Source organism: Bufo gargarizans, chromosome 3, assembly GCF_014858855.1.
Source record: "Bufo gargarizans isolate SCDJY-AF-19 chromosome 3, ASM1485885v1, whole genome shotgun sequence".
NCBI classification, from domain to species: domain Eukaryota; kingdom Metazoa; phylum Chordata; class Amphibia; order Anura; family Bufonidae; genus Bufo; species Bufo gargarizans.
The window spans coordinates 364,378,547-364,395,455 of NC_058082.1; the positions used below are offsets into that span (position 1 = coordinate 364,378,547).

At 44.8% G+C, this 16,909-nt stretch overlaps 1 protein-coding gene across 2 annotated transcripts in view; it reads left to right on the top strand.

The window, feature by feature from the left end:
- Nucleotides 1–16,417, top strand: part of FGR (FGR proto-oncogene, Src family tyrosine kinase) — a 112,260-nt gene extending 95,843 nt beyond the window's left edge. For both annotated transcript variants that reach the window (XM_044288026.1, XM_044288025.1), the window contains 3 exons: nucleotides 6,603–6,756; nucleotides 15,465–15,596; nucleotides 15,774–16,417. In XM_044288026.1, coding sequence (XP_044143961.1) covers nucleotides 6,603–6,756; nucleotides 15,465–15,596; nucleotides 15,774–15,982 — 495 coding nt within the window. In that variant the 3' untranslated portion in view covers nucleotides 15,983–16,417. The remainder of the gene's footprint in view (nucleotides 1–6,602; nucleotides 6,757–15,464; nucleotides 15,597–15,773) is intronic.
- The last annotated feature ends 492 nt before the right edge of the window (nucleotides 16,418–16,909 follow it).

The following is a 16,909-nucleotide window of genomic DNA, read 5'->3' on the forward strand; positions in this document are numbered from 1 at the left end:
TTGTGTGCATCCGTGTTCTTTCACGGACCCATTGACTTGAATGGGTCCGTGAACCGTTGTCCGTCAAAAAAATAGGACAGGTCATATTTTTTTGACGGACAGGATACACGGATCACGGCCTCGGCTGCAAAATGGTGCATTTTCCGATTTTTCCACGGACCCATTGAAAGTCAATGGGTCCGCGAAAAAAAACGGAAAACGGCACAACGGCCACGGGTGCACACAACGGTCGTGTGCATGAGGCCTATAGAACATGCTGCGATTTTCACGCAATGCCAAACTGATGCGTGAAAAAAAAGGCTCATGTACACAGACCCATTGAAATGAATGGGTCAGGATTCAGTGCTGGTGCTATGCGTTCATGTCACGCATTGCACCCGCGCGGAAAACTCGCTTGTGTGAAAGGGGTCATACGGATGCATTCCGTATCTGTTCCGTTTTTTTTAAAGCCCCATTGATTTGAATAGAGCCACGGAATGTGATTTGCGGGCAATAATAGGACATGTTCTATCTTTGAACGGAATGGAAAAATGGAAATACGGAAACGGAATGCATACAGCGTACATTCTGTTTTTTTTTGCAGACCGATTGAAATGAATGGTTCCGTATACGGAACTCAAAAAACGGAACGTAAACGTAAAAAAAAACATTCGTGTGCAAGAGGCCTTATTTTGCAGCTACCTTATTTGTTACATTTGTTAACAATTTCTGTCTCTCTCTTCCTCTGTAATATTAAGCCATTTATAACCTCTTCATCAATTTGCAGAGGGTTTTTAAGACCTGACGAATATACAGATGTTCATTATGCTAGCAGCATGCGTCCCTGTACATGCTAACCACTACCAGGCTGCTAATTACAGGGTTCCAGGGACACAGCCAGGAAACATTTTACGCTGTTGCTAGCCAGTCGATCAGGGCTGCTGTACATGCAGACTGTTGGACTTCCGCATCTGGATAAACCTCAGTTATGATTCTCCTGGGATTCTTCAAGCAGAAATGAGAGCTTCTTGGTCCAAAGAAACTAAACCTAGTTTAAATATTTTGTGTGTGGCCCAATCATTGATATTTAAGCTTATATATTAGATAAAGCATTACTGTATTTCTAGAGATTGGGAAATAGTTGGGAATGAAATGAATTGTACATGATACAAAATGTGATCAAACCAGCCACTATTCCCAATCTTTAACATATTTTGAGAACCGCTACTTTAAACATTTATACAACACCAAAAGCATCCATAGCCTTAATGTTCCCATAAAAACGTATTTTTATTTAATACAGTTAAAAATACCAAACACAATGAATATGATGGGGGTAAATCAAAATTCCTACCCTCGGACATCCAGAAAGGTGCTGTTCATTGACCTTATATGTGAACAATCTATGTTATTAGCGGCCTGAATCTGCCACATATAAATGCTTACTAGGCTGAGTCACAAGTAACAAGTCCTATCTGACTATATTAAGTCACGTAAATATATAAGTATGGCACTGTCAATTTAATATACTGCAATAGGCATTAGTAGTTACCCAATTCATTAACACTGTAGCACGATATCACTTGCCTACTGTGACATAAAATGATGCATGCCAGCGGGGTGTCCGGGTTCCTCTACACACTGACAGAATCGCAGGTATGGGGCTAACACATACTTTCAGTTATATTCTATTAGTAGTGACATATGGGGTGATGTATGCAGTCTATGCTTTAGGCTTCTATAGTTTTCTGAAAAGCCTTACTAAGCATTCGCTATGGGCTGCCCTAACACAGTAAGGAGACCTGTTCAGTACAGGTATATGAACAACTTGTATTCAAACTGTTCAAATTTCAACCATAGATTTAGATCTGGTTCGGCCAAGCATGTATGTGTTGTCATACGGAGAGAGAAGAAATCCGCTGCTAGACACATCTAACCAGGGGACTATCTACAGGAAGAACAGAAGGATTGGGTGTTGAAAGTCAACCTGCCCAATCCTTCTCTTCCCCGACATCATCTGTAATGTATATGGGGATCTTTACATGCAGGAGTTTAATAGAGGCACTTAAAGGAGCATCTCTAAAACCATCATCGTCATCGATCAGAGGTGATAACTAATGTTGAGCGAAGTCCGAAGTCGCTTCATTCAAAACTTCGGATTAATACTGTACGGAGATCCATCTCTGTACAGTATCAAAATGAAACTGAACTCGGTTCGGTTTCAAGTTTTAAAGTGGTTTTACATTCTAAAAATCAACTACTGAAGTTATTCAATAAAGTCACGCGCGACTTCGCGAATAACTAACTTCGGCTCATCGGAGCCCATACATTTTAATACTGTACAGAGATCCATCACCGTACAGTATTAAAATGTATGGGCTTTGATGAGCATCCGAAGCTCGCTTCACTCAACACTAGAGATAACATTTCAGATTTAGGCCTCATGCACACGACTGTTCCGTTTTTGCGGTCAGCAAATTGCGGAAGGCACACATGAGGCCCATTGTAGAAATGCCTATTCTTTTCCGCAAAACGAACAAGAATAGGACATGTTATATTTTTTGGGTGGACCACTGAACGGAGAAACAGATGCGGACAGCACATGGAGTGTGCACATCCTCCAGCGGCACAGGGGATATCAAGATTGGCATAGCCCATAAATTTCCCCTTTGGCTGAATTCACACGTCTGTGGAACACGGTCCGTGAGATACCGGACTGGCATCCTGCTTAGTGCAGGAGCGCACAGCGTCATTGGTTGCTATGATGCCGTGCGCTTCGTGCCACCGCTGCTGTACATTATTACGCTTGCATAGATCATACTAGTGTATTACTGTACTGCGGCGGCGGCACAAACCGCATGGCGTCATGGCAACCAATGACTAATCAGGATGCCAGTCCAGTATCTCACGGGCCGTGTTCCACGGACGAGTGAATTCAGCCTAAGCATTTTCAAATGGGAATTTTGGTGTCTGAGATTAAGTGTCTATTCAGACGTCTGTAAGCGTTTTGCAGTGCGCAAATTGCGAATCCGCAAAACACGGACACTGGCAATGTGCATTCTGCATTTCGCAGACCGCTCATCGCCGGCACTATAATAGAAAATGCCTTTTCTTGTCCGCAGTTGCGGACAAGAATAGGACATGTTCTATTTTTTTTCGGGAACATAGTGTGCTGTCCGCATCCGTTCCGGCCCCATTGAAAATGAATGGGTCCGCACCCGTTCCGCAAAATTGCGGAACGGATCCAGACCCAAGTTGTGGACATGTGAATGGACCCTAAGGTGGGCAAAATTTTTATTTCCAGTGACCACCAATGTTTATGATTTGACATTAAAACTGTTTTTGAGCAATAATATTGTACAACCAAAGTAAGAAGGATTTGGAAAAAGAATTGGAAGCCAATGATGACGAGTGTTTGCAAAACTAATCTATGCCCATGCACCTTTAATAGCTGTTTGGCTGTCCGCTATCTCTCCAGACTCCCCCATACACATCCAGTTGTGGCTCAGCCAGGCATGGATGTGTTTTTAATAGGGAAAGAGAAGAAAGGTTCTGGGAGACACCTCTGGTGGAAGCTTGTCTCCTGGAATAACAAAAGAATCAGGCATGGAAATAGAACGTACCTGATCCTTCTCTTCCCTGACATCGTCTGTTGGAGTTCGCTATACATCAGTGGAGTAGGGATCGCCGTAGCAACCATAGCAGTGGCTATGGGGCCCTACGCCAATGGGGGGCCGTCCGGACCGCCTTCTGTTTTTTTTTTTTTTTTTTATTAACACACACACAGGCAGCCAGGCCCGAGCCGCGGACCGCCCGCCCACTACACTAGACTAGTGTAGTGGGAGGGGCGCGGGTGGTCCGCGGCTCGGGCCTGACTGGGGAGAAGGAGTCAGGACTGGAGCAGGACGCACGGCCACACGAGCAGCAGATGAGGTAGGCGGTGGAGGGGTTGGAACGGGGGCGTACCTGAGGGACGGAGGCGGAGCCAGGCACCAGCACAGGAAATTGGAATGAATCCTATCCTAAGTAACTTCCGGAATCCATTGTTAGCTGCAGGGCAGGCTAGGGGAGGGCCGAGGGTGGGCACAATTAGTGGAGCAGGCGAGCAGCACAGATGAGGTAGGCAGTGGAGGGGGCCGGACCGGGGGCGTACCTGAATGGAGGGAGGAGGGACTGGACTGGGAGTGGTCCAGTCCCTGGAGTGGAGGGACTAGGGAGGGAGTGGTCCCGCCGGCCGCACTGGCGCCAGCCAAATTCCCGCTCTCTGACTGCACGAAAACCAGTCTGAGCAGCTCAGCAGTGTCTGACTGACATTGACTGAGTGACAGCCAGCCTGTGCCTGCCTGCGCTGTACTGGACAGGTCCTCTGCTCGGTGCTGCTGCCTCCTCTTCCTCTGGTCTCCAGTCTCCAGTCCTGCCACTCCAGTCTGTGCCTGCTGTGACTCTAAATAAAAGTAAGTGAATTTAAGAAAGTGAGAAAGAAGTGAGAACTTATGATTTCTGAGATACTTGATCTAAATTCTGAAGTTAAAAAGAGCTGCCTGCAGAGTGGGACCCCCAAGAGAAGCAAGGGGCGCCCTCCTCATCCTTGCAGGTCTGCAGGCAGCTCTTTTTAACTTCAGAATTCAGATCATCAGACTCTCACTAATTACAAATTTACAGCACACACACCTGTAGTGTCCACCATCAGACAGGGGAGGGAAGAAACCCCAGAACTAGATTGTTCCCCCAACTTGGGGGGCACACTGACACTCTAGTTCTGGGGTTTCTTTTCTTCCCTCCCCTGTCTAATGGTGGACACAACAGAGGTGTGTGCTGTAATTAGTAAGTGAGAGTCTGATGATCTGAAGTTAAAAAGAGATGCCAGCAGTGATAAGGAGGGCACCCTGTTCAGCCTGTCGGATCCGTCCTTCCGCTATTTTGCTGGACCGCTGCTCCGCTGCTCCGTCCCCATTGACTATAATGAGGATGGGGCGGAGCTCTGGCGCAGCACAGCAATGCGCGGTGAGAGGCCACCAGACGTAAAAGTTGGACTTGCAGTATTTTTCGGCCGCCAGCCTTTCACCACACACTGCCGCGCTGCACCGGAGCTCTGTCCCCGTTCCCATTATAGTTAATGGGGATGGAGTGGCGCAAGTGTGAAACTACCTTAAGTTCTGCTCCTTATTGAAGGTTGCTGTACTCGCAGTAGATGGTTCCACTGTGGGCGGGCTCAGGGCTGGTGGTCTGGTGGTGCCACTACTGTGGCAGGCACCAGGCTAGTCTGGACTGGGAGTCTGATGGGACTGACTTGTAGAAGTTAGATGAGAGAGAAAAGTCTGAGTGTACTCAGACTTTTCTCTCTCATCTAACTGAAGACGCATGGTAAGGCCCCATTCACACGTCCGTGAGTGTTTTGCAGATCCACGGGCCCATGGATCGGCAAAACACTGACATCGGTAATGTGCAATCCGTTATTTGCGGACCGCACATTGCCGACACTGCATAGAATATGCCTACTTTCGTCCGCAATTGCGGACAAGAGTAGGACATTTTCTATTTTTTTTTCGGGAACGGAATTTGCGGACCCGGAAGTTCGGGTCCGCAACTCCGTGTCCAGGCTGCACATCGTGCGGCCCAATAGAAATGAATGGGTCTGCAATTACGTTCCGCAAAATGCAGAACAGAATTGCGGACATGTGAATGGGCCCTTATTGGTAGGTGCCAGACCAGATGTGACAACTCCAGACCCTCAGACTCTTCTATGCTCATGGTGGTGGGAGATCTAGGATGGGTGTTTGGGTGGAAGCTCTGGAAGGGGTGGTGGGAGGCCCGATAGATATTTGGGGGCTGGGGGGGCCCATAATTTTTTTTTGCTATGGGGCCCATGCATTTCTAGCTACGCCCCTGCTATACATAATTGTATAATTGTTGGCTTGTCTAGCCGAAAATGGCTGGTTCAGCCAACAATACTCTAATTGCCATGCCTTTCTACAAACTAAACTTGAACGCCTCCTGTAATGGTGGCTGCAGTCAGATAAACGATCCCTATCGCTGCAGTCAATATCAAACTAGCTTCAGAGGGTGGAACCCCAAAAATCAATGGTGAAATTGCTGCTTTTTTCTTATCCCACACTATGTAGCATGTACTTCAGAATGGTACCATTAAAGACAACTCATCTGGGAAATAACAAGCCCTTGTGTGGCTATGTCAACAGGAGAAATAAAAATGTTATGGCTCTTGGAATGCGACAATGAAAAAAAAAGGAAAATGAACTTGCTTGGTAATTAAGGCCTAAAACAGACTTGTCACTAAGGAGTTAATATCCCTGTAGCTAATTAAGCTGGAAAAGAGGTCACTTCACTATGGTTATGTGGTAATTCGAGGATCAAATCTGCAGGAGCCCAGAGCCACTGCCCCATAATACATGTCATATGTTTTAGTCTTTTTTTCCTGCCACTTTCACGTTGCTTAGTTTACCTCACCGATTGTAGCCTTGAGCATTCATCTCCTCCAACCTTTCTTTCTCTAGCCACAACTTATAGTCCAACAACCCATAACTACACATATCTACTCCTTATTCACTTGTGTTTTACTGAAGACATACCAGACTCATATGAACAATGCATGTCTTCTCTTTTAGATAGCTACGGGTATGGCGTATATTGAAAGAATGAATTATATTCACCGTGATCTCAGAGCCGCCAATATTCTGGTGGGTAACAACCTGATCTGTAAGATAGCAGACTTTGGCCTTGCACGGCTCATCGAAGACAATGAGTACACAGCTCGACAAGGTAACTGTTCTTCAAGAGATGTTAAAATGGAATTTTGAATGTAACATACGTAACCTATGAGTTCTATCCCTTTATGGGTACTAGCTTTAGACATTTTTAAAAAGCACTGTGTTAACACTTCTGAATGGCAGATGTGTGTTTGTACTAGGAAAACAGTCAATTGAACAATACAGGCTTGCAGGCAATTGTTCTCATCAACTTTCAGTGAGTGCACCTTCAATACTTCTTTTATTACCTTGCAGATTTTAATGTCACAGAAAAAGAAAAGAAGTTCTCCAGCACGTCTAAAATCTTGATCCTTTATTGTCACATCCTTAAAATCATCATAGAGATAATTAAAAAAGACGCTTATGTGTTTTAAACACTTAAATATGTGTCCTTAATGAAATATATGTCCTTAAAAATGTGTCCTTAAACAGGTTGTCTCATCATAGACAATGGGGGCATATTGCTAGGCTATTCCCCCATTGTCCTATAGGTGCAGGTCCCACCGTTGGGACCCACACCTATATCGAGAACGGAACCCCACAAGGTGGTGGCTGGAGGACTCCTGCCAGGCCACCACCAAGCCAGCTCCCCATAGAAGTGAATGTAATGCACCGCACATGCCACCGCTCCCATTCACTTCTTTGGGCCCGATGGAAATAGCTGAGCCAGCACGCGGCTATTTTCAGCGGCCCCATAGAAAATGAATGGAGGGCGGCTGCACATGTGCAGTGCGCCCTCCAACACTTTCAGGGTCTGTTCTCTATACAGGTGCGGGTCCCAGCGGTGGGACCTGCACCTATAAGACAATGGGGGCATATCCTAGCAATATGCCCCTATTGTCTTTCATGAGACAATCCCCTTAAGCAAAGTCTTCCTAACAAAATGCAGTTCATACAGCCCTCCTCCTTCCAAGCACTGGTGAATCAGTTCAATCATATTCATTAACTCTTGGTTTGCTCAATAGAGAACCAACATTTGAAGGCTACACATGATACTACATACCATATAATACTAAGGAACATACATAAGATCTGTCCTTTTATTCATACAACTAGGTGATGTTGTATCTAAATTCAAAATCCTGAAAGCTTCTCTTGCATGAAGTTTTTTCCCCCACTCTCCATCCCTTTTGGGGCAACCTACCTTTTCAAGACCTGTTACTTGTAGCGAACATAAATCTCCATGGTGTATATGTAAAAAATGTCAAGAAGCAGAAGATATAGCCCTGTTACTTTAACTAGTTTCTTGTGAAATATGTTCACTCAGCCTTTTCCTTAATTCTCATAGTAAATCCTACGTATTGGGCCTTGCACAAAGTGCAGGCAATCACATATATGATATGATTAGTGTTACAATTGATAAATAAACCTATTTTATACTGCAAACCAGAACTATATGAAGACACACTTCTGGACTTACCGCATATATTTACAAATACCACATCTAAGCGATCCACATTTAACCCCTTCACTACCGAGCCACTTTTCACCTTAAATCCCAGGCCGATTTTTGCAAATCCAACGTGTCACTTTATGTGGTAATAACTTGAAAACGCTTTTACTTATCCATGCCATTCTGAGATAGTTTTTTCGTCAGATATTGTACTTCATGATAGTGGTAAAAGTGAGCCAGAAAATTTCATTTTTATTTATAAAAAAATACCAAATTGAGTAAAAAAATTCATTTTTATTTATAAAAAAACCAAATTTACCAAAAGTTAGAAAAATTTGCAAATTATCAAATTTTAATTTCTCTACTTTTATAATAGATAGTAATACCTTCAAATATAGTTATTACTTTACATTCCCCATATGTCTACTTCATGTTTGCATCATTTTGAAAATGACATTTCATTTTTTGGGATGTCAGAAGGCTTAGAAGTTTAGAAGCAAATCTTAAAATTTTTAAGAACATTTCCAAACCCCAATTTTTTCAGGACCAGTTCAGTTATGAAGTCACTTTCTGGGGCTTGCATATTAGAAACCACCCATAAATCACCCCATTTTAGAAACTACATCCCTCAAAAAACTGATTTTACAAACTTTGTTAACCCTTTAGGTGCCCCACGAGAATTAAATAAAAATGGGAATAAAATTATAAAATTTCACTTTTTTTAGCAGATTTTACATTTAACTCTGCAACACATCAAGAGTTAACCGCCAAACAAAACTCTAAATCTATTACTCTAAATCTGGAGTTTACAGAAACACCCCATGTGTGCTCAAAAACTGATGTATGGGTGCACAGCAGGCTTCAGAGTGGAAGGAGCACCATATGGTTTTTGGAGAGTGGATTTAGCTGGAATAGTAATTGGGAGCTATGTCGCATATGAAGACAACCTGAGGTGGCCCTACAGTGGAAACCCCAAAAATGTGATCCCATTCTGGAAACTATACCCCTCAAGGTGTGTAGTGAGCACTTTGACCCATCATGCGTTTCACAGAATTAGGAAATGCTTGGCTGTGAAAATGAAAAATTACATTTTTTTCCAGAAAAAAATGTTTTACACCCACATTTTTCACTTTCACAAGGGGAAACAAGACAAAATGCGCCCCACATCTTGTTCCCCATTTCCCCCCAAATATATCAACAGCCCCATATGTGCTCAAAAAATTATGTACGGGTGTACAGCAGGCTTCAGAGTGGAAGGAGCACCATATGGCGTTAGGAGAGAGGATTTAGCTGGAATGGTAATTGGGAGCTATGTCGCATGTGAAGACACCCTGAGGTGGCCTTACAGTGAAAACCCCCAAAAAGTGACCCCATTCAGGAAACTACACCCCTCAAGGAATATTTCAAATTGTGTAGTGAGCAATTTGACACATCAATTTTTTCCAGAAAAAGGTCCTTTACATCCACATTTTTCACTTTCACAAGGGGTAACAGGACAAAATGCACCGCACATTTTCTTCCCCATTTCCCCCCGAATACGCCAACACCCCATATGTGCCCAACATGATGTATGGGCGCACAGCAGAGCTCTAGAGTCAAACAGCTAAATATGGATTTTGCTTACCTGAATTGGCAGACATTTATTTTAGGTGCCATGTCGCATTCAATAAATTCCTGAGGTCCCCAGAAATTAAAAACCTCAAGAGCACCCCAGTACGAACATTTTAAGTGGTGGAAAGCGTACTTTTCAGCAAACAGGTGACTCACAGATGGCAGAAATACTAGAGAAAGCCTTTCAAAGCACACATTTGTAAAATTGAAAAATTACTAGCAGACCCGAATTTTTCACTTTCACAAGGGGTGAAAGGAGAAAATGCACCCCAGTATAGGTTCCCCATTTTCTCCCCTTTTTGCAAACACCCCATATGTGCTTGTAGGCTGCTGTATTGGCGCACAGCAGGTCTCTAGAGGCAAAGTGTAAAAAAAAATTTTGCAGGCCTGAAGAAACAGACATGTATTTTAGGTGGCATGTCGCATTAAATACATTTCCTGAGGTCCCCAGAAATGAAAAAAAACCCTGAAACCGAAGAGTTATAATTGCCTGCTCCGTGGCACTCCGGTCCTCTGCACTGCCCCCACTGCCTCCATCTTCTGGTCCAGTGCATGGGCATAGTCACATGTATCTCTCCAGCTTCAGTGGTGATGTGGCCAAGAGCAGCATGTCATGTATGTGAATATGCCCATGCACTGCCAGGTGTAAACAGTGCGGGAAAGATGGAGGCAGTGGGGGCAGTGCAAAGGACCGGAGTGGCATGGAGCAGGTAAGTATGCTTCTTGTATTTCAAGGACCATGCTGCAGGAACTTGTTAAAGTAAATAGGATACAGCGGCTCACTCCTACTTCGTATGGATAGGTGCTCACCCTCTGGTCCTACCCTCAGGACCAAGAAAGAATAATATAACGTATGTATGGGCGAGGGGGCACACTCAAGAGGAAAACACTAAATGGATGATTCAAAAATAATTTAATATTCTAAAAACAAACCCCTAAAATACACATAAAACATACATCAAATTATCTAAATATGTGATATGCAGCAATATGCAAAAAATACAAACAGTATCCCACTTGTGGTTGCAAATATGTAGCAGCCGAAACACTGCCGTAGGTATGAGTTCACAGCACACAGTTCATATAGGCAGTGTCCAAATTCTAGTTATGGTATAATAGTAGACAGCCTACACAGTGCTGTGGGTGCAATGTTGCGGCCCTAAATACAGACAATATTCCAATTGGGAATATGGTGTAGACGTCTAAATCGGTGATTTTCAATGTCCCGTACCTTTGGATAAGTGCGGCACTGCAACCCCTTGGGGTAATAATAGACAGCCTGCACAGTGCTGTGGGTGAGATGTTGCGGCCCTGAATGCAGACAATATTCCAATTGGAAATATGGTATAGATGTCTAAATCGATGATTTTCAATGTCCCGTACCTTTGGGTAAGTGCAGCACTGCAACCACCTGGGGTGGTAATTTAGCGACTCAGATGGGGTGCAAATCATATGCCAATGTCCGGTATTAGAAATATACAGAGATGCGTATAGAAACCTCCGGGTTACTTACAGTTTCTTGCCGCTGTAGTTTTCCAGTCTCACCCCTCCTTGCTGCGTGACTGCAGCGCTGGTTTCCCAGGTGGCCGTACACGGCCGGCTGTGGCGTCCCACGTGACCTGGTCTCTGGGGTTCCGGGTAGGCGCTTGTATGACGTCACTACTGTGCGGCTGTAACTTTAATTGTGGAGGTGAATCGCTGGAGTTTTGAATTTTGCTAATGTCCAACTTCTTTATTCATTGCTTGGAATCCACGCTCACTCTGATATGCCAGACGCGTTTCAGGGTCTTACACCCCTTCCTCAGTGGCCACCGAGTGAGTGGATTCTCACTCCTTATGTATAATGTTATCCCCATTATACATAAGGAGTGAGAATCCCCATATACATAAGGAGTTATCCCTATATACATAAGGAGTGAGAATCCACTCACTCGGTGGCCACTGAGGAAGGGGTGTCACTTTTTTTTATTTTGCATTGTTTCTTTTAAATGTTTTACTTTTATTTGTATTAATATATTTTTTTTTTTTATTGGTTTATTACTTTTTTTTTAATATATTTTGCCACATAATATGTCCCCCAAGAGGTCATAAAAAATACTGTTGAGGGACAATGAACACTCTTATTTTTCACTCTTTTTATTTGTTTATTGTATTTGTATTTCAATCAGACATTTTCTTTTTTCTGGACAACTTAAAGGGAACCTGGCACCAGGATTTTGGGTATAGAACTGAGGACATGGGTTGCTAGATGGCCACTAGCACATCTGCAATATCCAGTCCCCATAGCTCTGTGTGCTTTTATTGTGTAAAAAAAAAAACGATTTGATACATATGCAAATGAACATAAAAGAGTCATATCTTACTTGTGTGACCAGAGAAGAGTCATATTTTCAAGCTCTGACTCTCTCAGGTTAATTTGCATATGTATAAAATCGGTTTTTATACACAATAAAAGCACACAGAGCTATGGGGACTGGGTATTGCGGATGTGCTAGCGGCCATCTAGCAACCTATGTCCTCAGCTCTATACCCAAAATTCTGGTGACAGGTTCCCTTTAACCCAAAATGATGGACAGCCAACATTTTTTATGGATAAATTGGAAACCCATGTTGAATGATAAAGATTATTAGAAATACATGTCTATAGCTCAATATACTGATAGGAATTCATTACCAGCATTTACTGTGAGCTCTAAAAGGATGATAATTAACACCAAAATAACATAGTCAAGAACCACCAGCTTCAAGTGGAAAAAAGTCTCCTATTTTTACAGACTGTCCAGAAAATTCTGGACGGTTTGTAACCATGCCGAGAAGCAGGGGCGGACTGGGCCGGGGGGCAGGGGGGCAATTGCCCCCCGGGCCTCTCTAGCTTGCTGTCCCGGCCGGCCGGAATAATGTACAACTTTAATCCAGGGAGACGGGGAGCAGGGGAGGCGTGTTGCCGGCAGCCTATCAGAGAGGCCGCCGGACAGGCGCAGGCGGCGCGATGACGTCAGCGGCGCGATGACATAATCGCGCCGCCTGCGCCGGTCCGGCGGCCTGACTGAGTAATTACATCTGTGCTGGCTGGAGGCGGGACCGGAGTATTCCAGAGAAGCAGGGAGGTAAGTATAAGTCTGACTGACTATTTATTTATTTTTTCTTTATTTCTGTCCCTATCTGGCTACTGGGCTGGCACTTTATGAGGGGGGTGGGGGGCAGTATCTGGCTACTCCTGGCACATTATAGGGGGGCCCCCTATCTGGCTACTGGGCTGGCAGTTTATGAGGGGCGTGGGGGGCAGGGGGGCAGTATCTGGCTACTCCTGGCACATTATAGGGGGGCCCCCTATCTGGCTACTGGGCTGGCAGTTTATGAGGGGTGTGGGGGGCAGTATCTGGCTACTCCTGGCACATTATAGGGGGGCCCCCTATCTGGCTACTGGGCTGGCACTTTATGTGGGGGGCAGGGGGGCACTATCTGGCTACTCCTGGCACATTATAGGGGGGCCCCCTATCTGGCTACTCCTGGCACATTATAGGGGGGCCCCCTATCTGGCTACTCCTGGCACATTAGTGGGGTGGTCCTATCTGGCTACTGGCACATTAGTGGGGGGCCTATGGCTACTGGCACATTATAGGGGGGCCCTATCTGACTACTGGCACATTATAGTGGGGGGACCTATGGCTACTTTCACATTATAGGGGGCCCTATCTGGCTACTGGCACATTATACGGGGGCCCTATCTGGCTACTGGCACATTATAGTGGGGGGGCCTATGGCTACTGGCACATTATAGGGGGGTCCTATCTGGCTACTGGCACATTATAGGGGGCACTATGGGGACATTAGCTCAACTGGGGATATTACAAGGGGGTATTTTGTGCACTGTCTATTATAAGGAGAATTATTTCTACTGGGGGGGTGGGGCATTATGGTGGGCTTTATTACTCCCCCATGGTATGACCCCCTAGTAGCAGCACCAGCCTCTCCCTGCTCTGCTATCCCTCTGCCCCTTCTCCAAATCCTTATTATGAAATCTTTCTCATTAGGATAAAACACAACATCAGCTCCGCCGAGCCCCCGGCCAAAGTGTGGAAGTGGCGTCCGAGATCCCCAAGGGTCAAGTAACTAAGTTTTCAAATGAAATATGTTTATGTTATACACATATAGCCTACACTGTGCCACACAATATACAGTTTCTCCTGCAAAAGTCATCAAGTGTCATGGGGGGGACACAGAGCAGCGCCCAGCGGGGAGGAGAGAATACACGGATGCAACACTGTATCAGCCAGAAAATGACACTTTCGGCATTATACCAAAAATGCAATTTTCGGCTGATGTGTTTCGGCGGCCGATATATCGGAGCATGCCTAGTTTATTTTGTTTTACTGTGTTCTAATTTACATGGCTGACGAAAGTGGGGGGTGGGGGCTCAGTGGGCCTCTGGGTGTTACTTGCCCCCTGGGCCAAAAGTTGCCAGTCAGCCCCTGCCGAGAAGGCAGGGAGTATAAAACATACCGTATTTTTCGCCGTATAAGACGCACTTTTTCTTCCCCCAAAATGGGGGGAAAATGCCCCTGCGTCTTATGCTGGCAGCGATGTAAAGCGAGCGGGGACTGGGAGGAGGAGCTGGGGCCGGCAATAGCGGCGGGGCGGTGCAGTCACTGTACTAAAGGCCCGCCCCGCCGCTCCGGTGTACTAATAAAATATGTCATATTCAATTAATGGTTATTAAATATGCCCCTTTATGCCTAATAGTACCTTAAATCCTAAGCGCATCCGTACAATGCAGGCCGGGCGGGCGGCAGCGTAACTCCCTGATGTCACGTGCCTGCGCCGCCTACTTTATGAATGAAGCAGGCGGCGCAGGCAAGTGACGTCAGTGAGTGACGCGCCGCGCCGGCTGCCCGGCCTGCCGGCATTGTACTGAAGCGCTTAGGATTTAAGGTACTATTAGGAATAAAGAGGCATATTTAATAACTATTAATTGAATAAGACATATTATATTAGTATACTGGAGCGGCGGGGGATCTGTGGATGGCACAGTTATGGGCTGGGAGGGTCTGTGGATGACACATGTATAACAGTGCCATCCACAGATCCCCCCCCTGTAACAGTGCCAGCCACAGATCCCCCTGTAACAGTGCAAGCCACAGATCCCCCCATAACAGTGTCTGTCATCCACAGATCCCCCATAACAGTGTCTGTCATCCACAGATCCCCCCATAACAGTGTCAGTCATCCACAGATCCCCCCATAACAGTGTCCGTCATCTACAGATCCCCCCATAACAGTGTCCGTCATCCACAGATCCCCCCATAACAGTGTCCGTCATCCACAGATCCCCCCATAACAGTGTCCGTCATCCACAGATCCCCAGTAATAGTGCCATCCACAGACCACCTAGTTCCAAACCCACCAAACCCACAGCACACCTTTTGGTAAAAAATATTTTTTTTCTTATTTTCCTCCCCAAAAACCTAGGTGCGTCTTATACGCCGGTGCGTCTTATACGGCGAAAAATACGGTAAACGCAAAAATGGAAAATTGCTGCGCCAGGAAGGGGTTAAATGTAATTTAGGACTAAAAGGGTTATCTGTTTCAAAATCTTTGTTATATGCCAAATAATAATGTGAGAAATAAAACATTGCCATTTCCTCATTCTGCATAAGACACAAGCCCCCAGACTGTTAATGACTCCATCTTTTCATTATCACTGTGCCTCCAAACAGGTACCAAATTTCCCATCAAATGGACAGCTCCTGAGGCCGCTATGTATGGAAGATTCACCATTAAATCTGACGTCTGGTCATTTGGAATTCTAATGTGTGAGCTGGTGACGAAGGGAAGAGTTCCGTATCCAGGTGCAAAAAGTCTGCTTGGCAACAGAATCGGGGGAGCTTACTGTGCTGTAACTGCACACAGCTGAGCTCAGAGCACACGTTTCTATATACATGGATACATATATTTTACATATACATATAATGACAGTGTTCTCCCAACTTTCTAATCTTTACCTTTTCTATATCATTGTAATCTAGGTATGAGTAATAGAGAGGTACTGGAGCACGTAGAAAGGGGCTACCGCATACCATGCCCTACAGATTGCCCCCCATCTCTTCATGACCTTATGCTACAGTGCTGGAAGGGGGATCCCGAGGAACGTCCTACATTTGAGTACTTGCAGTCCTTTTTGGAAGACTACTTTACAGCTACTGAGCCACAGTATCAGCCTGGGGACACTATCTAAAGCTTAAGTGTGATGGCAGCAAAGAACATGGAGTACAACTTCATGAAGGAGGCCACTGAAGGATGTTAACCTTCAGAAGATAGAGAGATGAAGATATATTGAGTGACCTTGAATTTTTTGCATCCAACTATGGGATGGTACCTAAATTTTTAAAGTCAGACTATACTTGAAGTGCCAAAACGAGCAACAATGCCCATATCACCAGCAATATCAAGTAAATTTCATACAAACGGATATGATTATGAATGAATTTGTTGTAGACAAGCCATAATAGCTATAATAATATGTATTTTGGAATCTCTCAAATGTCCTGTTTGCTTTATGCTATGTTCTACAAGGTGTTCTTGTGTGAAACTTATGTGAAAGAAAATATACATAGTTAGATTCTGTGCATATCCATTCCATTTATGTATTAAATACTGTTTCACTATTAAATATATTGAGGCTCATTTATTAGGGCTCCAAAGTGCTAGTTGAAGAAAAGATTTATGACTTTTTAGCCTCTTCCAACATCCGGACAACTTTTCCAAAAAGTGGGCAAGTTGTAAGGGAGAAGGCAGGCCTGCCAGTGAGCCCTCCACGGCCTGAGTCATTTTACACGTGCAACAGAAAACTGGCGCACCTTACACCAGAAATCTACTTCACCTTCTGGCTAGAGTAGATTTCAGTTCTGAAACATGGACAGCAGAAGATGCGCCAGATTTATTAAGAGGCACGTGTCTCTTCATAAATGAGTTGGATCTTCCTCCAGTGAGGCTTTTTACTAAAACCAGTGTATGAAAAGCCATTCTTTAGTAAATGACCCCCAACCTCTCTAAATTGCCATTGGTTTCTTGCTGACTAGATTTGCCGCTATCTATTTGCAGCCATGTAAGATTTTGGCCCGGGAAATCAGGCAGAACGACGTTCAGTTAACATGTTTCTCCA